General features: G+C 46.3%; 1 protein-coding gene across 1 annotated transcript in view; it reads left to right on the top strand.

Annotated features, from left to right (window-relative positions):
- ZC3H3 (zinc finger CCCH-type containing 3) overlaps positions 1–20,392 on the top strand; it is a 777,623-nt gene that overhangs the window by 510,020 nt on the left and 247,211 nt on the right. Inside the window, exons 6-7 of the mRNA XM_029592180.1 lie at positions 12,505–12,592; positions 16,784–16,942. Of these exons, the coding sequence (XP_029448040.1) occupies positions 12,505–12,592; positions 16,784–16,942 (247 nt within the window). The remainder of the gene's footprint in view (positions 1–12,504; positions 12,593–16,783; positions 16,943–20,392) is intronic.

Below are 20,392 nucleotides of genomic sequence, written 5' to 3'. Positions count from 1 at the left end.
AAGCTGTCCTGGACACACTAAATAGAATTTTCCTTTAAATACCGGAGATTCACTGCTTGCTCTTGACTCCTTAAATGTTCTCCCTTTTTTCTCTCCTATACTTTGCGGGTACCTCCTTACCAGTTTGCTGTTAGTGAGAACCAATGTGGTGGCTCAGTTCCTCCTTTATCCTCCTGGATATATCATCGGCTGGTATCTGTGCCTAAGCCACCAGTTGATTGGCAAGGGAGTCCCTTGGGATGAGGGACACCAAAATTACTTTGAAAAACTTCTTCTCTTTATTCCTTTCTCCTGGGAGGAAAGGTGGGGAAATTTTCTTTCCAAACAAAACAAAAAGTCCCATTGAAAGTAAAACTCCAACAATGAGGTCAGTCATTTACCACTGAATGTGAGCTGAAACAACTCTCTTACTAACACATCTCAGACAAAGTTTTGGGCCTGTAGTATGCAAACTTAAGGAAACTGAAAGGAACTGCTCCTAGTCTCTCAAATCCAAACGAAAAACTCCACACAGACACTAAGGGTCCCTTGTTTATATGCAAGCAGGAGTAGACGGTCACAGCATCCTCCACCGCGCGTGCTGTCCTCAATTCTGCACTGCCTGATCTAACTACGAGACCACACTGCTTCGTAGGGATCCCAATGGGGCCCTGAAATAACCACTGTAAATTCCATACTCCTCTCACTTTTTATTTCTTTCTTCTTCTCTTCATTCTATCTTTGCTCGCCATAGCTACTACAGTGTTCTCTTTGCTGGTCTCTCTGACTCAATGCTTCATCCTTTCCAACTTATCCAGGATGCTACTGCAGGAGTTCCTTTCATTCTGCCTCTTCACTTCTTGGCCTGGCTTCCAGTCACATATGCTTAATGGAGTGGAAAGGTAGCCTAGAAGCCAGGGTTCTTTGTGATGTTGGGCAATTCACTTTGCTTTCCCTTACCTCAGGGATGCCCAGTTGTAACGCGCCTTGGGCTATCAATGAAAAGTTGGGACTAAATGTAAAAAATGTTTTAAAATTTAAAACAAAACAATCTGGTGCCCACCTAGAAGCGTGTCCATGGTCTGGCAGCTATTACCTCTCTGCCCTTGTCCTCCATCGTGTTCCATCATAGTGTCTCCACTCCAAATCTCGCACAGTTCTTTGGATCCTTCTGTTTTCATGCCTTTTCCTACTTGCACCATCCCTCTAGCTTCCTGACAGTCGGGATACTACCACTATCATTCAGGGCAATGCAGTATCAGCTCGTAAAAAAACATGCATCCAAACTGGACGCACATTTTTTGAATGCACGCATATCCATCTGTCTGGGCACTCGATACAATAGGCAAAAGTGCTCCCATGCTAAGGGACACATAATGGGTAATTTGTGCGTCCCTAGCGCTCTGCATCCGGTGCCTAGGAGAAGTGGCTATACATCTAGAACAGCCCTCCCAGAGCTCCCTCCCCACCACCAGCAGGGCTATTCCTGATTGGTCCTTTTCATTGACACTTGTCAGTGATAGGACCAATCCCCTTTCAGGACAGCCTTCTGAAAGAGGATTGGTCCTTTCACTGATATGTGACGGTGAATGGACCAGTTGGCAGGAAGTGAAGGAGTGAATAAATTAATATCAAAGGCCTAACACTTAATATCGATTTATTCATGTCTTCACTGATTGCCGGCAGGGGTTCCAATTGGAACCACAGAAAGCAGGATTTTTGGGGGGTTTTCATCAGCCCTTGAGCAATGCATGCTTTAACATCTGCTCCCGGGCAGGCGATAAAATTGCAGCATTAAGATGGGCGCCATGGCCGCGCAGCAATTTTTTGCATTGCAGGGTAATAGCTAATAGCCTCATCTACATGGAATTTGCATATGATGAGCGCTATTAGCTATGCGGTTGATTGGATGTGCATTTTGAACACGCTAATCCCGGTATTACATCAAGGGTTATTTTAGAGCATTCAAAATGCATGTCGAACCATGTGTTAAGCAGCATGCATCGGCCTGTTTCACTCTAAACTTAAAACTTCCTTCTTCCAGTAGGCTTATCCCAAAACAATCTTATCACTACTACTACTACTATTACTACTACTACTACTTCTGTAGTGCTATTCAGCATACGCAGCTTTGTACAAAAACACATAAGAAACAGTAGACAGTAGAACTTGCAATCTAATCAAGACAAACATACAGGGCAAAAGAGACTTTGGGTATTTCATTGATTAAGAAAATGGTTAAAATCAATAAGGTTGTGAGTTGATAATCAGGGGGTAAGATTTAAAAGCAGCCTCAAGAAGGTGGAGTTTTAGACCTGATTCGCATAAGGCCAGAGACAGAGAATGATCACTATCTCAAGACGTCTGTTCCAATCATATATCACAGCAAGGTGGAAAGCATGGAGTCAGGAATTGTGATGGAGGAGAAGAGCACAGATAAGAGCAACTTGCCTGATGAGCAGAGTTCACGCAAAGAGGTAGGGAGCTGCTGCAGAGTGAAGGCTCTTGTAAGTGAGTGATAAATCTTGAGTTTGCGGAAATAGCTAGGGAGCCAATGTAGTGACTTCAGAAGAAGAGGTCATATGGGTGTAGCGACAATGGTGAACAATAAGTCAAGCAGCTGAATTTTGGATAGATTGTAGTATTTATTTATTTATAAAGCTTATATTCTATAGAGAGAGATGGTTCACTTGGAAACCAGGAGGTATTGAGAGAGTGGATAAGGGTTCTGGTAGTGTGTTCAAAAAGGAAGGGATGGACTGGTGATGTTATAGAGAAAGAAGCTATACATTTTAGCAGTGTTTTGGATGTGTGCAGAGAAGGAGAGAGAAGTGCTGAATATGCCCTAAGGTTACAGGACTGAGAGGATGGCAGTGTAGTCCACACAAATAGAAAAGGGAGGAAGTGGGCTCAGGGGCAAAGGTAAGGAGTTTTTTTCTTGGCCATGTTGAGTTTAAGATGGCAATTGGACATCCAGGCAGCAGTGTCAGAGAAGCAGGCTGAGATTTAGGATTAGGTTTCTGTGTAACTTTCCATGATAATTGCTGTTCATTAATTGCCTATGTGCTTCTCTCCCATAATCCTCCCTTTTGAAGAAGCACCACCACCCTACGTTTGTCTGCGGGCTTCACTACGTATTCAAGACTCAAAGCTAAAATAGTCAACTCTTTCACTCCTTGCTTCAAGATGTTGTATCCCTATTTCTTTCAAATCTCGTGAAACCAACTAATGAAACGTATGTACACCTGGATTTTTGGGTCCCTGAGGGATCTACAATGAAGATTTTCTCACCAAAGAACAATCTGTAACTTCACAAACAAAAAATCTTTATTTGTAACAGATTGGAAAAGAACAATGCAAACCAATGCAAGTTTTCAATGGGTCATAATGTACTGAAAATACAAAAGATAACCCTTTGCTCAAAACCTTATCATATCTGTAAGGATTGGTTCTTGTTTTACATTCATTCTAGGGGATCCTGTTATACTTGGCATCACGTTCATTGACAATCCCAGGACTTTTAATGTCTCTGGTCCTGAGAATAGTTCCTCCACCGATCTTGTGAAAGTTTTCCTTTGTCTAAAACAGCAAACTTACCCCTAGATTCATCAAAACGCGTTATTAATTTCCAACTTATTCAGCTAAGTAGCGCCTTTCCCTCTACTTACAATAAATGGACAAATTTGAACCATGTTCTTGTGGAACAGTCCCTGAGGCTGTGTTCCTGAGAAGCTTTTCTGTGATCCGGGGCCCCAATCCTCTGCATCGGCGCGTCTCCTTAGAGGTCAGGGCTAGGGAGCAGCTGAGGCAGTCATTGGACCCTCTTCAGCTGGGACCCCTCTGGGGATTGCAGTAGTGTCCTCCCTTATCCGAGGCTGGTGGCCTGTGGTTTGTTAGTCGTTTCGGCTCCTCTGCGGTCTGTGATTGTGCATCTACTCTCCTTTGGGAAGTCACTCAGTCTATCAAGATCAGGAGGCCCCGATCCTGTAGCTTTCCTCTCCCCTTTGAAAGGGGAGATTCCTCTGGGTTCCCCTCTGGACATCCCACTATGCAACCCTTCAAGGGGTGTCCTTTGTTTCCACTCCTGGACGAAGGATACCACTACTCTGATGGGGCCCAGCCCCAAGAATAGTCGAGTGTAGCACTCTCCCTTGTACGCTTGAGGTGCGGCAGGCCTATCCTCGAGGGTGCCTGTCCAGTGTTGCCCCGGTGACCCTCCAGGTTTCCCCCAGTTCAGGAGTTACCTTGGTCTTTACTGGACTCTGGGGCCGTCTTCCTCAAGGATCGCTATAGTCAGTCATCCTTGCCTGGGGAATGCTCCTCTGTGAGGAGTGTATCAGCCATCAGCTAGGCGATCGTGCCTTTCCCCTTTTGTCATGTCCATGGCTGAGGGAATTGAGGGTCCAGTCCAACATGAGAAGTATTGTCCTCTGCTAGCGGTAGCGTGCAAGCTGTTCTTTCCCCTTATTTTAGGATCGCCCTGTCAATGGACAGAGAGTCCTGGGTCATGCAGCATTGTCCATTGCTGGGCCTTGTGCCCCCTTAGGAGGGGAAGTATATACCCCTATGGCTGAGGTAGTAATACCGCAGCCGGATGGCTTGGTAATCTGTTCCGAGATAACCCTGGACCTGCCCTGATGCCCTTTGGGATTCCAGACTGGTAATAATATCAAGTTCTGCCAGAGTGTGAGCATGCGATTCCCTGGCTTCCCTTCTCCTGGTGGAGCCTTCAGGGCTTCCTCCCGGGGGCAATTGCTCTCAGTTTCCACTATTTCAAGAAGACTGAGGGCTCCATCTCAGTGGAATACTCCCTGCTGTCTTTGACAGTTATTTGCTTGGGGTTGATACCCATCAAGGCGACTTGTGCTTGCCCTGGAGTTTCGCCAGTCTGCCTCCTTGTGTTCTTCGCTCCCCCCAACTTCCATTTGGTTTGTTGGGGTGAGTGGAGAGGAAGCTAAGGCATCCGTGGTATCTCTCCGTATACCTGCAGGGAAAGCTACTGCCTTAGTTTCTCTCTTTCTCTGGGTTGCCCAAAGGGCCTGCCTGCTCCCCTGCTATCCCGTGATAGGATATTGAACTGGTTCTGGCAGGTGTTCTCGAGTGAGCTTCAGGCCTATTTTATCTCCCTTCCTGGAGCTTTGGGCTACAGGTCTGTTTCGAGGATTGTTCTTATTCCCTGAAACCCTTCACGCTGTCCTGCGCGGTCAACTAAGCCTGATGCTTCGGCATGCAGTGTCTATCCCAGGCCCTGCCATGGTGTACTGCTTGTTCTTCCAAGTGTGGTGTGGGTTTCTTTTGCCATTTGGCCTACCTGGGCTCTCTTCTCCAGACCTTTGGCTGTCCGTGGTCAGCACTCTCTTTCTGGAGGCCTCTCGGACCCCAGTTTGTTTTTCGGTTGTTTTTTCACACCGATGGAAACTGTGCAGTTTTTGTCCTAGAGTCTCTTACTTACATCTCTGGGCCCTTCCTGTATCCACGAGGATCAAGATCCACTGTTTTTGTCAGAAACCCTGCTTGCATTATTTCTGTAATGCACAGTTGCTTCTGCTTGCACTCGCATCACTCCCCTGCCTCAGGCGTCCCTGCTATGCATGAGGGTTTGTGTCTCAGTCTTTTCTTGGCTTTCCAACTCTTCTCCAGCTTGCACCCCTGGTGGGTCGCCTGCCTCGCAGGCAAAGGAGGGAGTAGTGCTCCAGCACTATGTGGTTTACTGCCTTGTCCTGCTCAGACAGCCTGGATCTATGCATTCACCCATTTGTGAGGGCTACCATCCTGCTTGTCCTAGGAGAAAGCAGGCTTGCTTACCTGTAACAGGTGCTCTCCTGGGACAGCAGGATGTCTCATGAAACCCTCCTGCCTCCCTTGGGAGTTGGTTTCTCCATTAATTAGCTATATCATGGACTCCCTAGGGGGCAGGGTTAGCCCTACAGCTGCACATGCTCAGTAGGGCATGCTGAAAGCTCAAGAATCCTTGAGATCAAAGTTCCGTCCCAGGCTCCATCCGATGATGTCACCCATGTGTGAGGGCTAACATCCTGCTGTCCTAGGAGAACACCTGTTACAGGTAAGCAACTCTGCTTTCCTGTGGGAGCACCCTGATGACATAATCAGTGCTTTCCTACATAAGAAGCTCAACCCTTTGAGCCAATGCCTGAGCAACAGGATTTGGTTCCCTGTGTTCCTGTGCGTTGCTGCTTTCACCTGTGACCTAGCCTGACCCTTCATTCTGCCTTGTCTGCTGTCTGTCCACATTTCTTGCTTGCCCTGCAACTCTGTTTGAACTCCTCTTGCCCTGACCTCATCCTGCCTCCTGATATTTCACGAACTCTGCCTCCTGATTTTATTCTGGTGCCTTGGTTCTGACGGTCAGCTGCTGTGTGTCCACCTCTAGTCTCCATGACATGGACATTTCTGCCACATATTTTCCTCTTTCACAAGAAAAGTATTTATGCACTAGGGAAAAGAGCTGATCCAGCTATTCTGAGCCAACATTTGGATTCAGGAAGGAATTTTTTCATTGATTCAGAGTTAACTACAAATAAACTGTGGGATATTTATTTGTTTGATGGAGGGTGGGAAAGGGGAGCTTTATTGGATTAACATGTAGAGAGAACTGTTAAGCAGGCAGAAGAAGCTTGAAGGTAAAGTCAGAGATCAGCTGGAACTGATGGCATACACCAGGAAGAAAACTGGGCAGAGACTGGAAGGGCCTCGGGTCCTTATCTGGTTCCGATTCTCTGTTTCAGGACTACTTTGTGGACCTCTAATTGTCTTCCAGCCTAACCAGAATAATCGGCTGTGATGTGATTACAAAGAGGTTTATTAAGGCAATTGAGTGGCCAGTGCCTTCATTATTGCCCGTACAAAAGTCTGCAGATACTCTGATCGCCGTTAGACCATAGAATAAAACAGGAGTTCCCTCAGCCGTCCCCAGCACTCAGAATACACGGAGCACCTCCAGCTTCTCTTTTGTCTGAAGTTTTCTTCCTGATGTTGTTCCCTGAGAAAGTGAAAGTTAAGCAAATATATGGGCACTTTGCATCGCTCCTCTTCTGCACGGGGGCTGTTCCTCCTCCCTTTCTCTTTTTAGCACCTTTTAACAGAACACATTTTCAGTCCCAGGAAACCAACAGCCTGCATGTTTTAACACCGAAAAGCTTTCCGAAAAGCTGCTTCGCTGTTCTCGTCAAGAGGCTCACGCAACGAGACAGTTTCTGCAAAAGCAGAAAAGTGAAGATGATTAGACAAGAAGCGAGATAAATCGCATACGGTGAATAATATCCCCCATCTCTCTCTCTCTCTCACACACACACACACACACACTCTCCACCTCCACTGCCAACACTGACATGACACACCATGTAAATCATCTGCAAGCTGTCCAGATGTTGAGAGGTGACTGACTGCTTTCGCTTTCGGCCTGGTGATGGGGATGGTTGATGGACGGGCGCGTGACACCCATTCCCCGGATTGCGGCTGCGCCAGCGTTTTGTTTGCACGAGGAACAGATGGGGCCGTGTCAGCACCGGTGGGCCAGGTGACAGCTCTGGTGCGGGGACAGCTCGTTGACGCACTATCAAATCTCACTCACTCATTCTCTAACACGCTCAGGCTGGCAGGTGAGTGACTGAGCCGCGCTCTTGCCACCTGGAACGCCATGATGTTGGGCTGCTTTTTTCACAATTACCATCATTTGCTGGTGCCAGTCAAGAGCAGTTTAATTATGTTTACGCATGCTTATTAAATCAGTCACCTGGACTGATTGCTGGGAAACATGGGGTTTATGCAGCTGGATTGATCCTTAGAAAAATGCTAAAAGTTTTGGGTGTTTTCTGCAGCAATTCCAGGGTAGGTCTTGTTTAAGCCAAATGTTAATGTTTCCATTTAGCAAATAACTTATTATTTTTATTATTAAATAGTGCAAAATTATTGCAAAAAGACTAGAAGGAGCACTTTCTTTTTAGTAATTAGATACTGAAATCCTTTCTGTTCCAGCCATTTAACTATGTTTAGGTAATTGAATCTCCTTGAATTGATTTAAAATACGATCCCTGGTTTAATCAAAGGGAGAAATGTGTAATGTACTCTGCATGTAAACCTACTGACTGCATTTCTAAACCAGTAAAAGAGCAGGGGGTGTCCCGGGTGGACAAGTAAGATGACAAAACAAGGTTCGATACCACACTTATTCCCTTTTAAAAACACAATACTTCATGGAGAAAATGATTCAGCAGGCCAGTGGAAACTGTCCCAGATACAAAGGTGCTTTGCGGGACATTTGTCTCTGTGTTCTGAGACTCGACCCTGGACAGAGTCTGGCGCTAAAAAGAAAGATGTTTGCGGAGTGCACAGAATTCGAGATACCACGGAGGGCATTCTTCCATTGAACTTGCATAGCACCGCTTGTCAAAGAGATCAGCATTTTAGTGAATAAAGGGGCGAAGGGCAATCTTATCAGGAGGGAAAAGGCCAGACGCCAAACCTTTTCTCAGGGTGAGACCCAATAATAAGGTTTCTAAGCACAGAACAGAACTGTGGAATGACTGAGTGCACCAGTGTTCTTGATATTAAAAGTTTATACATTGCCAGGGCTATCGGATGTGCAAGATAGCGATACCAGATTTTGTCTGCAATTGATACTTGCCTTTTGAATCAATTGTAGAAATGTTTATCTCGTTTCAAGAAAATAAAGCAGGTTGTTAAAAAAAAATATATATTTATATATATATAAACAGAAGAGGATGAATGCAGCCCACGGTGTGGAGCATGTCATGGGGAATTTCAGGTATCGTGCACCCAGCAGGCGTGGGCAGTGGTTACTAGCCCAGGGACCTGCTGCTGGTCTTTAAAATGATCACAGGCTGCAGCTAGCTCCTGGACCATGAAGACCATGGCAATTAACCTGAAATACACTTTGTATCGAAAGGAGCTATAGTGTACCCTAAAGATGTCATCACTTACAAATCTTAAAGATGAAGGGTTGCACACCCTTGTTTTTCTCAAGCACATGTATTTCCATTTAATGTATTATTTATGTATTTATTAAATTTATATTTTGCAATCTCTTATACTATTTATGATATGTAAAAAGATAATACAATCATCAAATAACAAAAACGCATAATTCCCTGTCGTGCACGTTTAGAGGACAAAACTGGCACCCAACATTAGTGTTGCTTAATTCTGGAAAACCTCATGAAAATGTAGAGTTTTAAGCCCTTTCCGAAATTTCTTGAACTCTGTCTCTTTCTTCACCACACCTGGAAGACTATTCCAGAGCATTGGGCCAAGGGCAGAAAAAGCCCTTTTCTGAGTACTGGACAGTCGACATATTTTTACAGGCAGTATTACTAACATATCTCGTTCCGAAGAACGTAATGATCTTTCTGGTTTATAAGGGTCATGTAGATATTGGAACCAACATCTTTACGAGCTTTAAAGACCATCATAAGGCATTTACAATAGTGGTAACCAGTAGAGATTTACTAAAGTCAGAATAATATGGACTCTCAAAGGTACCTTCTTGCGGCCAAATTTTGGATGATTTCCAGCACGCGTAAGGATTTTAAGGGTAATCCATTAAACAAGATTTTACAAGAATCAAGCGTCGAAAGCACCAGATGCTGGACAACTGATCTAAAATCATTTAAAACTTTAAATAGACTGATTTCAGAACCTTTTTTAGCTGGGGTTTAAAGGATAACTCAGAATCCAGTACCACCTGTAGATCTTGAACTTAATTGTTAGGGCAGAACCCTTCCTACACTTTGAATAATGGGTGCTTTTTCCAATGGGATATTTCAACTTACGCACAGCATCTCTGTTTTGGTTATATTTAATATCATATTAAGAACCATCCAATCTTGAATCTTCCTCAGGTAGATGTTTATCTGTTCATTTGGCTCATTTTTTGTAGAATTCACTGGAAAAATCAATTGAATATCCTCAGCATAAAATTTAAATTTCACTCTCACGGTCCTGATAAGCCTTGGAACAATGTGCATTTTTCAGTAAGCTCGGTGAGACTTGGCCGATTTGAAATTGGCCTATAGCTTTGCACATCATCTTTCTTCAAGATTGGTTTTACTCTAGCAACCTTATGTTCATCCGGTAAAATGACAGTGCTCGATGACATATTAACGATATCTACCAAGGTTTTCTCCCAAAACATCTTTTAGTACACGAAGGAGCCAAAATTGGCAAAGGTTTAATGAGCAACCTTTAGAGCGCAGAGAGGAGGCCACAGAATTCCTTGTACTGTAACTGGTTCAAAAACGGACCAAATTTATTGGTTTTCCACAGATCCTGTCCATACAGTGCCCTGTTCAATTCCCAGTGTGTCATCTAAATGTGCTGCCTGATATAAACGGCAGCCTTTTGAGCAAAATAGTGTGCAGTGTCCTGCACTATCAATGTCACCTTGCCCATTACATAGAGAAAAGCTCAAGTGGGCGATTCAAGTTGCTAGATAAGGTTCAAGCCACATAAGCTTTCTTTGCTTGTTGGCAACATGCTTTGTATTCTAGGTTAGTCACCACCATCTTTCCTTATCATTAGGATTTATACTCCTTCGCCAGTGACGTTCTGCATGCCAAACAGCCTGCTTTAAGCTAAGACAATCCTTAGTATACCCTACTGCACATCTTCTCGTCTTAGCTGTTTTAGCAATCCTAACAGTGCCAATCTCATTCATAATACTTTCAATGTGTTGGTTATATACGGCAACTTTCATATTCAGTTCAACTTCTAGTTCCATCTGTTTAGCAAATTCCCTCCTATCCCAAGTCTTTTTAAATAAAATTTGAATAACACAGTGACTTGACTCCTTTATGTTCTCTTTATTTCATGTTCGCTACATTTGTTGTTTTAAGTGCTAAATTTTGTGGCTCACCATTTTTTCATCTTACCTTTCAGTTTCCTTATTTATTTTCTGCTCTCCCTTATCCCTTTATCTAATAGATACAAACTTACTAAGCCAAACTTTGGTCACACACACAAACGTGCTCACAGCTGAACCTGTACACACGTGCAGCCAGAGTCTCCCTCACAGAGTCCAATACATAGGCAGCTACTGTCTCCCTTAGACATACAATGCCTTCTCCCGCAAATACACAGAGCCAACTTTCCCTCACAGACATAACATGCACAGTCTCATGTACAAAGGCTCTCATGTACTCCTCTCTCATACACACAGTCAATGTCTCTCTCTCTCATAGACACACATATACACACACAGCCACAGTTTCTCTCTTTTACAATCATACATACACACACACACAGAATTTCTCTCTTTCACAGGCAGGTATACAGCTGCTCTCTTTCACAGACATACATACAGAAGGCACAGCCTTTCTGTCTGTGACATTCACACATACCCAATCACAAACGCACACAAAAACATATGCTGATCTCTATTCTTCCCTGTGCCCCTCCATTTCTTCCCCGTCTCTCTGTGTAACTCTCTATTGCTGCCCCATGCTCTTTGTGTCTCTCTGTCACTGCCCTATGTTTTCTAGGTACCTCCATCACTGCCTTATTCTCTCTATGTTCCTCCTTCTATACCCCTCCATCCCTGCGCTAGCCACCTTGGGCCTCTCCATCATTGTCCTACTTGCTAACTTGAAATTAGAAAGTAGCACATTTAAAACCAATCAGAGAAAATTCTTTTTCATTCAATGCACCATTGCCAGAGGATGTGATTAAGGTAGTTAATGCTGGGTTTAAAAAAAGGTTTGGATAAGTTCTTGGAGGCGTCCTCAAACTGTTACTAATCAATAGGGAATAGCCATTGTTTGTTGCCGACATTAGTAGCATGGGATGTATTTAATGTTTGGCTACTTGCCAGGTACTTTTGACTTCAATTGGCCATGGTTGGGATCTTTGGTCTGACCCATTATGGCATATCTTATGTTCTTATGTTATGTTCTATTCTCCCTGGACCTCTCCATCACTGCCCCTTGCTCTGTAGACCCCTCCACTTCTTCTCCCTCTCTGTATGACCCCGCATTGCTGCCACGCACTCCATCATTGCCCCTTGCATTCCGTGTCACTTTGCCTTCTCCCCCATGATCCCTTTGCTCTTCTTCCACTTTTCTCTTACTCTGTATGGTATATTTTCTTCTTCCTGGGCCCCTCCTTCACTGCCCCTTCATTCGGTCCTCCCCCTACCTTAAATCCAGAGCTCGAGGACAACGTCTGGCAGCAGCACTGCTGTAGTATATTTCCTAGTCACCGGCTGCAGCAGATAGGGAGGTGGTCTCAGCACGACTTCCTCTCATCCTCCCGTCCCACTCCCACAGAAAGGCATTGGGGGAACTGCTGGGCCTCTTAATGGCACAGAAAGAAGGGGGGAGGGGGGGTATGAAGCTGGTGAGCCCAGACTCCTGCCGATGTGAGCTCACTCACCAGGCTGTGATGAGCTCGGTATTATGTTTGCCTTTGTGTTATTACCTGCGTATACTATTCTGAATGCCTCACTAAGGGCTAGCTGTAACTGTTGTGTTCTGGTCTTCTCTATCCTCTCAGGAAGGTTGGATGGTTCTGCCAACTACCCTGGTTATCCAGTCCCTAACTGTCCCAGCAAATCGGCGACACCAAGCCGCTACATTGCAAGGTTTGTCTCTTACTATACATGGTACAGATGTGATGCAGCTTGAATGTATATCAGATAAATAGATTCTGTAGTGCTGTAGAGCTAATAATAAGCAGACTTCAGTAATTCCATAGGGTGACCAAGGGCTATAGAGAAGGTTCTTGTTCCTATAAATCCAGACGCCATGATTTTGACAGCTGGGAACAGAATGTCAAGTTCTAATGACTCAGAATGGCAGGTACTGATGCTCAAAGTAAGTCCCTCACAACACTGCAAGAAACTCTTTCTCCACAAAAAAGGCAGTGGGACTTAAGTATTAAACAGTCAGTTTCCTTAGAGCTATAGGAGGAACAAATGGACATTCAGCAGCAATCACTGCTCCCACAGTCAGGAAACCTATTCATTCAGTGCAGCTGGGTCACACCTTCCCTGTCCCTCACACCTCCATGCCGTGGGGCTGGATCGCTCCTTCCCTATCCCCTCACACCTTCACACCCTGGGGCTGGATCGCTCCTTCCCTGTCCCTCACACCTCCATGCCCTGGGGCTGGATCACTCCTTCCCTATCCCCTCACACCTTCACACCCTGGGACTGGATCGCTCCTTCCCTGCTCTCACACCTTCATGCCCTGGGACTGGATCACTCCTTCCCTATCCCTCACACCTTCATACCCTGGGACTGGATCGCTCCTTCCCTGTCCCTCACACCTTCATACCCTGGGGCTGGATCGCTCCTTCCCTGCTCTCACACCTTCATGCCCTGGGGCTGGATCGCTCCTTCCCTATCCCTCACACCTTCACACCCTGGGACTGGATCGCTCCTTCCCTATCCCTCACACCTTCATACCCTGGGACTGGATCGCTCCTTCCCTATCCCTCACACCTTCATACCCTGGGACTGGATCGCTCCTTCCCTGTCCCTCACACCTTCATACCCTGGGACTGGATCGCTCCTTCCCTATCCCTCACACCTTCATACCCTGGGGCTGGATCGCTCCTTCCCTGTCCCTCACACCTTCATACCCTGGGGCTGGATCGCTCCTTCCCTATCCCTCACACCTTCATACCCTGGGGCTGGATCGCTCCTTCCCCGTCCCTCACACCTTCATACCCTGGGACTGGATCGCTCCTTCCCCGTCCCTCACACCTTCATACCCTGGGACTGGATCGCTCCTTCCCTATCCCTCACACCTTCATACCCTGGGGCTGGATCGCTCCTTCCCTGTCCCTCACACCTTCATACCCTGGGGCTGGATTGCTCCTTCCCCGTCCCTCACACCTTCATACCCTGGGACTGGATCGCTCCTTCCCTATCCCTCACACCTTCATACCCTGGGGCTGGATCGCTCCTTCCCTGTCCCTCACACCTTCATACCCTGGGGCTGGATCGCTCCTTCCCTGTCCCTCACACCTTCATACCCTGGGGCTGGATCGCTCCTTCCCTGTCCCTCACACCTTCATACCCTGGGGCTGGATCGCTCCTTCCCTGTCCCTCACACCTTCATACCCTGGGACTGGATCGCTCCTTCCCCGTCCCTCACACCTTCATACCCTGGGACTGGATCGCTCCTTCCCCATCCCTCACACCTTCATACCCTGGGGCTGGATCGCTCCTTCCCTGTCCCTCACACCTTCATACCCTGGGGCTGGATCGCTCCTTCCCTGTCCCTCACACCTTCATACCCTGGAGCTGGATCACTTCTTCCCTGTCCCTCACACCTTCATACCCTGGAGCTGGATCACTTCTTCCCTGTCCCTCACACCTTCATACCCTGGGGCTGGATCACTCCTTCCCTGTCCCTCACACCTTCATACCCTGGGGCTGGATCACTCCTTCCCTGTCCCTCATACCTTCATACCCTGGGACTGGATCGCTCCTTCCCTATCCCTCACACCTTCATACCCTGGGGCTGGATCGCTCCTTCCCTGTCCCTCACACCTTCACACCCTGGGGCCGGATCACTCCTTCCCTGTCCCTCACACCTTCACACCCTGGAGCTGGATCGCTCCTTCCCCGTCCCTCACACCTTCATACCCTGGGGCTGGATCGCTCCTTCCCCGTCCCTCACACCTTCATACCCTGGGGCTGGATCGCTCCTTCCCTGTCCCTCACACCTTCATACCCTGGGACTGGATCGCTCCTTCCCCGTCCCTCACACCTTCATACCCTGGGGCTGGATCGCTCCTTCCCCGTCCCTCACACCTTCATACCCTGGGGCTGGATCGCTCCTTCCCTGTCCCTCACACCTTCATACCTTGGGACTGGATTACACTTTTGCTGTCCCTCACACCTTCATGCCCTGGGGCTGGATTACACCTTCGCTGTCTCTTGCTACACCTGACGTCTTGCCCTGTTTGATTGCAAGAGAGAGAGAGAGAGAAATTGATTAAAGATAAAGAGCCCCCATCAGACTCCTCCCTCATACCTGTAAGGGGCTAATTTTCACAGGTAGTTTTATGCATGTAAGTGCCTTTTATGTAAATAGTCCTGGCAGGTACATGTGGTACATGGGGCTGGTACATGTGGTACATGGGGCAGGTACATGTGGGCTGGTACATGTGCATGGGGCACAAGTTTGCGTGTACTTTTAGGTATTTACTAAATTGGTGTTGGGGGTTGGGGTGGAATCAGGATTTACAGACATACTTTTGATATTTGTAAATTGACAAGGAGGAAGTTACCTGTGTGTGTGGGCCGCAAGGGTTCTGCACCCACCTGTGGATTTTCAAAGCGTATTTATGCCCATAAATCAGATTTCAAACATTCTGGCTGAAGTTGTTTTGGGTAAAATGGAGCCGCAGACTTTAGCCTCTCAGGCTGTCTGCAAATCTCATTTTAAAAGCAGCAAACGCCAGTCTGGTTCCTTAGGAGAGGGACGTGTGAGAGATAGAGGCCCTCGTTTGATTTGTACTTTTATTCTTTTTTTCTCTTCTTTCAAGTAGCATTGTCCCGGGCTTAAATCTTGCACCGCACTCCAGAGGCTTTCCCCCTGTTTCATCGGTGAGTGCAGATCAGGCCTGACCTTGGTGAGCCATGGAGCTCCCTCGGTATTAGACTCAAAGTGGCCGGGCCTGTTCTGTGCGCTCTCCAGGGCACCCCCTTCCCTCCCACGTCTCTCACTATTCCTGGAAAGATTGTCTGCTGCTTAGCTTTCAGTTTACCTTCTCCTTTTGTTTTGGGGTTTTTTTTTTTAACTTTTTCTTTATAGACTGTATCACCTATACATGCAATCAAAAAAAAAAAATCTAGGTTATGAAACATTAAGGTAAACAAAATAATTACAATACAGGCACAAACGGAACGTAAAAGATCACAAGATCGCATTTAAGACCAGGAAAAAAACCGGGACTATATAAGGAAAATAAAGCTAGTAACATAACAACACTGACTGAACATCCAAGTGGTACCAGCTGCCCAGTATTCTGTTTTGAAATAGTTTTCAGATGTACTTTTATTTCAGAATTCTGGCAGGAGGTTGATTAATGTTAATGGCCAGATTAACCGGTTGGAGTCTGGCCGGAAGCTGGTCCTGGGTCTAAAGCATATGGGGACAGACGTAAAGATCTAAAGATCTAAATATATATATATGCTTGGGGGAAAGGCAAGATAGGGGAGATATGAGAGAGACGTTAAGATGCCTCCAAGGTTTCCATGCACAGGAGGTGAGCCTCTTTCAAAGGAAAGGAGGCTCTAGAACGAGTGGTCTTGGGAAGAGGGTGAAAGTAATCTAAGGAAATATTTCTTTACAGAGATGGTAGGGGATGCTTGAGATAGCCTTCCTGTGGAGATGGCGGATACAAGGACAGTATCTGAATTTAAGAAAGCACGGGATAAAAACAGAGGTTCTCTGAGGGAACGGGAGGGATTGTAAAGCTGAATGGTTGCTGTGGATGGGCAGACGAGATAGGCCATGTGGTCTTTTTCTACCATCCTGTTTCTCTGTTTCTAAGGCCTAGAAGGTGAAGGTCCTTGTATGGCACCTCCATGTTCAGCTGTCGGGACCTAAATCCCTATCTGTCATTATCATTTCATGTATGTGAGTAACTGGGATGTGCCTGTCAGGAAACCCACCAGTGGTCCCCTAGCTTTACTTTTTGCTATCAAGAAAGTCAGGATTAACCTTCTAAACTCAAAGGCTTGCAAAGATTTTGGAAAAATAACCATGTAAAGGTTTTTGTAAAAAGGAAGTCTCTCTCTCTTCCCCCCATATAGCCGAGCTGTTCAGCGCAGCCTCGCAATCATTCGCCAAGCCAAGCAGAAGAAGGAGAAGAAGAAAGAATATTGCATGTACTACAACCGTTTTGGGAAGTGTAACCGCGGAGAGTCCTGCCCTTACATCCACGATCCAGAGAAAGTGGCCGTGTGCACCAGGTATGTGCGCTGGGAGGAGCCGTCCTGGCATTGGGTCGCCTTGTAAAGTACTTAAGACTGGGCCAGGAGGAAGGGGGGGAGGGGGGAATGAAAGGAGAGGATGCTAGAGAAGCTAGGTTTGTGCTGACGGGGGGAGGTCAGTGGCAGAAGTGATCCACGGGGCCAGAACCTGGACCGTGGCAAAGACGAGATCGGGTGGCACCTGAGGCTCAGCTTGGTATTTTATTCTGAATCCAAAATGCCAGGGGGTGTAGCTGGTCCACTAAAAAGGTGATGTAAAGATGGTGTTAGAGCCAGTAAAGCTGCGCTGGGGACCCCACAGGAGATCCACAAGGAATATGCAGGAGAGAGCTTTGCATGCCATGGAGACTCGAGATATGCACATTTCTCTCCTGCACGTTCCTTGTGGATCTCCTGTGGGGTCCCCAGGGCAGGTTTGAGAAGGCCTGCATTGAAGTGATTATCAGACAGAGACCAAGCAGTAGTGCACGAAATGTATTGTAACTCTGTTGGAAGATAAAGCACTGATTTAGAGTCTGTCCTAAGCTCTTCCTATGCTTAATTACCAAACCATCCAAATCAGCTGGCTCCCCATTTTGGCCAGAACGGATGGAAGGAGGAATGCCGGAGTCTCTTGCTGCTATTGTTAGAGCTCTATTTGCATTGTCCGTGCCAGGCCAGAGTTTTTTATTATCATTCCAATTAACAGTAAAGACAGTACACTGGTCTCAAGTTAGTAATGTTGCTTTTTAGTACATTGAAGTGCCTGAAAAGCAGAATAGAAATCAAATAAATAAGAATCCTTTTGCAGGTGGTTGTTGAACCAGCAGTGAATTATAAGGAACTGGATAAGGACCTTATGAGACTAGGAAGCTGGGCATCTAAATGGCAGAAGCAATTTAAAATGTAAGGGAAAAATAAACCAGACTCTGAGTACACAATGCTGGGCTCCATCACCGCCCAGGAAAAAGGCCTTTGGAGTCCTTGTGGGCGATACCTTGAAAACTTCGGCTCAACGTGTGGTGGCGGACAAAAAGACAAATAGAGTGCTAGGTGTTATTTGGAAAGAAAGAGAGGGCAAAATTGAAAATATCATATTTCCTTTATATATACATCCATGCTGTGACAGCCACTTGAGTACTGCATGCAGGTTTGGTTGCCTCCAGCTCAAAAAAAGACATAATGGACATAGAAATGTACAAAGAGCGGCAAAACTGATAATGGGCCTGGAGAAGCTCCCTTACGGAGAGAGGGTGGAGAAGAGATGACTGGGGGAGGGGGGGTATGATTGAGATTTGTAAAATCATGAGAGGAATGGAACAAGTAAGTAGGGAAGGGTTATTTACCCTTCAAATAGGGGACGCTCCATGAAACTAGCAACCGGCAGCTTTAAAACAAATCGTGGGAAGTGCTTTCTCACGCAGCGCACATGGAATCTGTTACCGGAGGAGGCAACTAACATTAGAGGACTGGACAAATTACTGCAGTCAATGAGCGGCTTTATTAGCCAGGTAGACTTGGGAAAGTCATTGCTTATCCCTAGGCGTGAAAAAGATCAGCTTTTTGGGATCTGTCAGGTACTTGTGACCCACACTGGCCTCTGTTGAGGATAGGATACCGGGCTCGGTGGACCTTGGTCTGAGCCCAGCATGGCACTTCTTGTGTATTTTTAGTCCATAAAGCTCTTGCCATGTGTCTTTGAAGTAACAACCTTGTTGCTTGATATAATTTCTTTATCTTCTGTGGGAAAGAAAGCGGCCTTCAAGGTGTCATCCAGAAGTCTTTCTGCATACTGGCACAAAGCGGGGAAGAGATGGAGAATCTTTCACGTGACTGACTAGGCCTCACTAGTAATGCTAAGTGATGCTTAACTGTCATGTCCACCCCAGCACTATATTAGTGTTTCTGCATACTGGCACAAAGCGGGGAAGAGACGGAGAATCTTTCACGTGACTGACTAGGCCTCACTAGTAATACTAAGTGATGCTTAACTGTCATGTCCACCCCAGCACTATATTAGTGTTTCTGCATACTGGCACAAAGCGGGGAAGAGACGGAGAATCTTTCACTTGACTGACTAGGCCTCACTAGTAATGCTAAGTGATGCTTAACTGTCATGTCCACCCCAGCACTATATTAGTGTTTCTGCATACTGGCACAAAGCAGGGAAGAGATGGAGAATCTTTCACTTGACTGACTAGGCCTCACTAGTAATGCTAAGTGATGCTTAACTGTCATGTCCACCCCAGCACTATATTAGTGTTTCTGCATACTGGCACAAAGCAGGGAAGAGACGGAGAATCTTTCACGTGACTGACTAGGCCTCACTAGTAATGCTATAAGTGATGCTTAACTGTCATGTCCACCCCAGCACTATATTAGTGTTTCTGCATACTGGCACAAAGCAGGGAAGAGACGGAGAATCTTTCACGTGACTGACTAGGCCTCACTAGTAATGCTATAAGTGATGCTTAACTGTCATGTCCACCCCAGCACTATATTAGTGTTTCTGCATACTGGCACAAAGCAGGGAAGAGATGGAGAATCTTTCACGTGACTGACTAGGCCTCACTAGTAATGCTATAAGTGATGCTTAACTGTCATGTCCACCCCAGCACTATATTAGTGTTTCTGCATACTGGCACAAAGCAGGGAAGAGATGGAGAATCTTTCACGTGACTGACTAGGCCTCACTAGTAATGCTAAGTGATGCTTAACTGTCATGTCCACCCCAGCACTATATTAGTGTTTCTGCATACTGGCACAAAGCGGGGAAGAGACGGAGAATCTTTCACGTGACTGACTAGGCCTCACTAGTAATGCTAAGTGATGCTTAACTGTCATGTCCACCCCAGCACTATATTAGTGTTTCTGCATACTGGCACAAAGCGGGGAAGAGACGGAGAATCTTTCACATGACTGACTAGGCCTCACTAGTAATGCTAAGTGATGCTTCACTGTCATGTCCACCCCAGCACTATATTAGTGTTTCTGCATACTGGCACAAAGCGGGGAAGAGACGGAGAATCTTTCACGTGACTGACTAGGCCTCACTAGTAATGCTAAGTGATGCTTAACTGTCATGTCCACCCCAGCACTATATTAGTGTTTCTGCATACTGGCACAAAGCGGGGAAGAGACGGAGAATCTTTCACATGACTGACTAGGCCTCACTAGTAATGCTAAGTGATGCTTCACTGTCATGTCCACCCCAGCACTATATTAGTGTTTCTGCATACTGGCACAAAGCGGGGAAGAGACGGAGAATCTTTCACGTGACTGACTAGGCCTCACTAGTAATGCTAAGTGATGCTTAACTGTCATGTCCACCCTAGCACTATATTAGTGTTTCTGCATACTGGCACAAAGCGGGGAAGAGACGGAGAATCTTTCACGTGACTGACTAGGCCTCACTAGTAATGCTAAGTGATGCTTAACTGTCATGTCCAC

This window comes from Rhinatrema bivittatum, chromosome 2 (assembly GCF_901001135.1).
Source record: "Rhinatrema bivittatum chromosome 2, aRhiBiv1.1, whole genome shotgun sequence".
Taxonomy (NCBI): Eukaryota; Metazoa; Chordata; class Amphibia; order Gymnophiona; family Rhinatrematidae; genus Rhinatrema; species Rhinatrema bivittatum.
The sequence above is the reverse complement of the archived record's forward strand: the minus strand, read 5'-3'. Positions and strand labels throughout refer to the sequence as shown.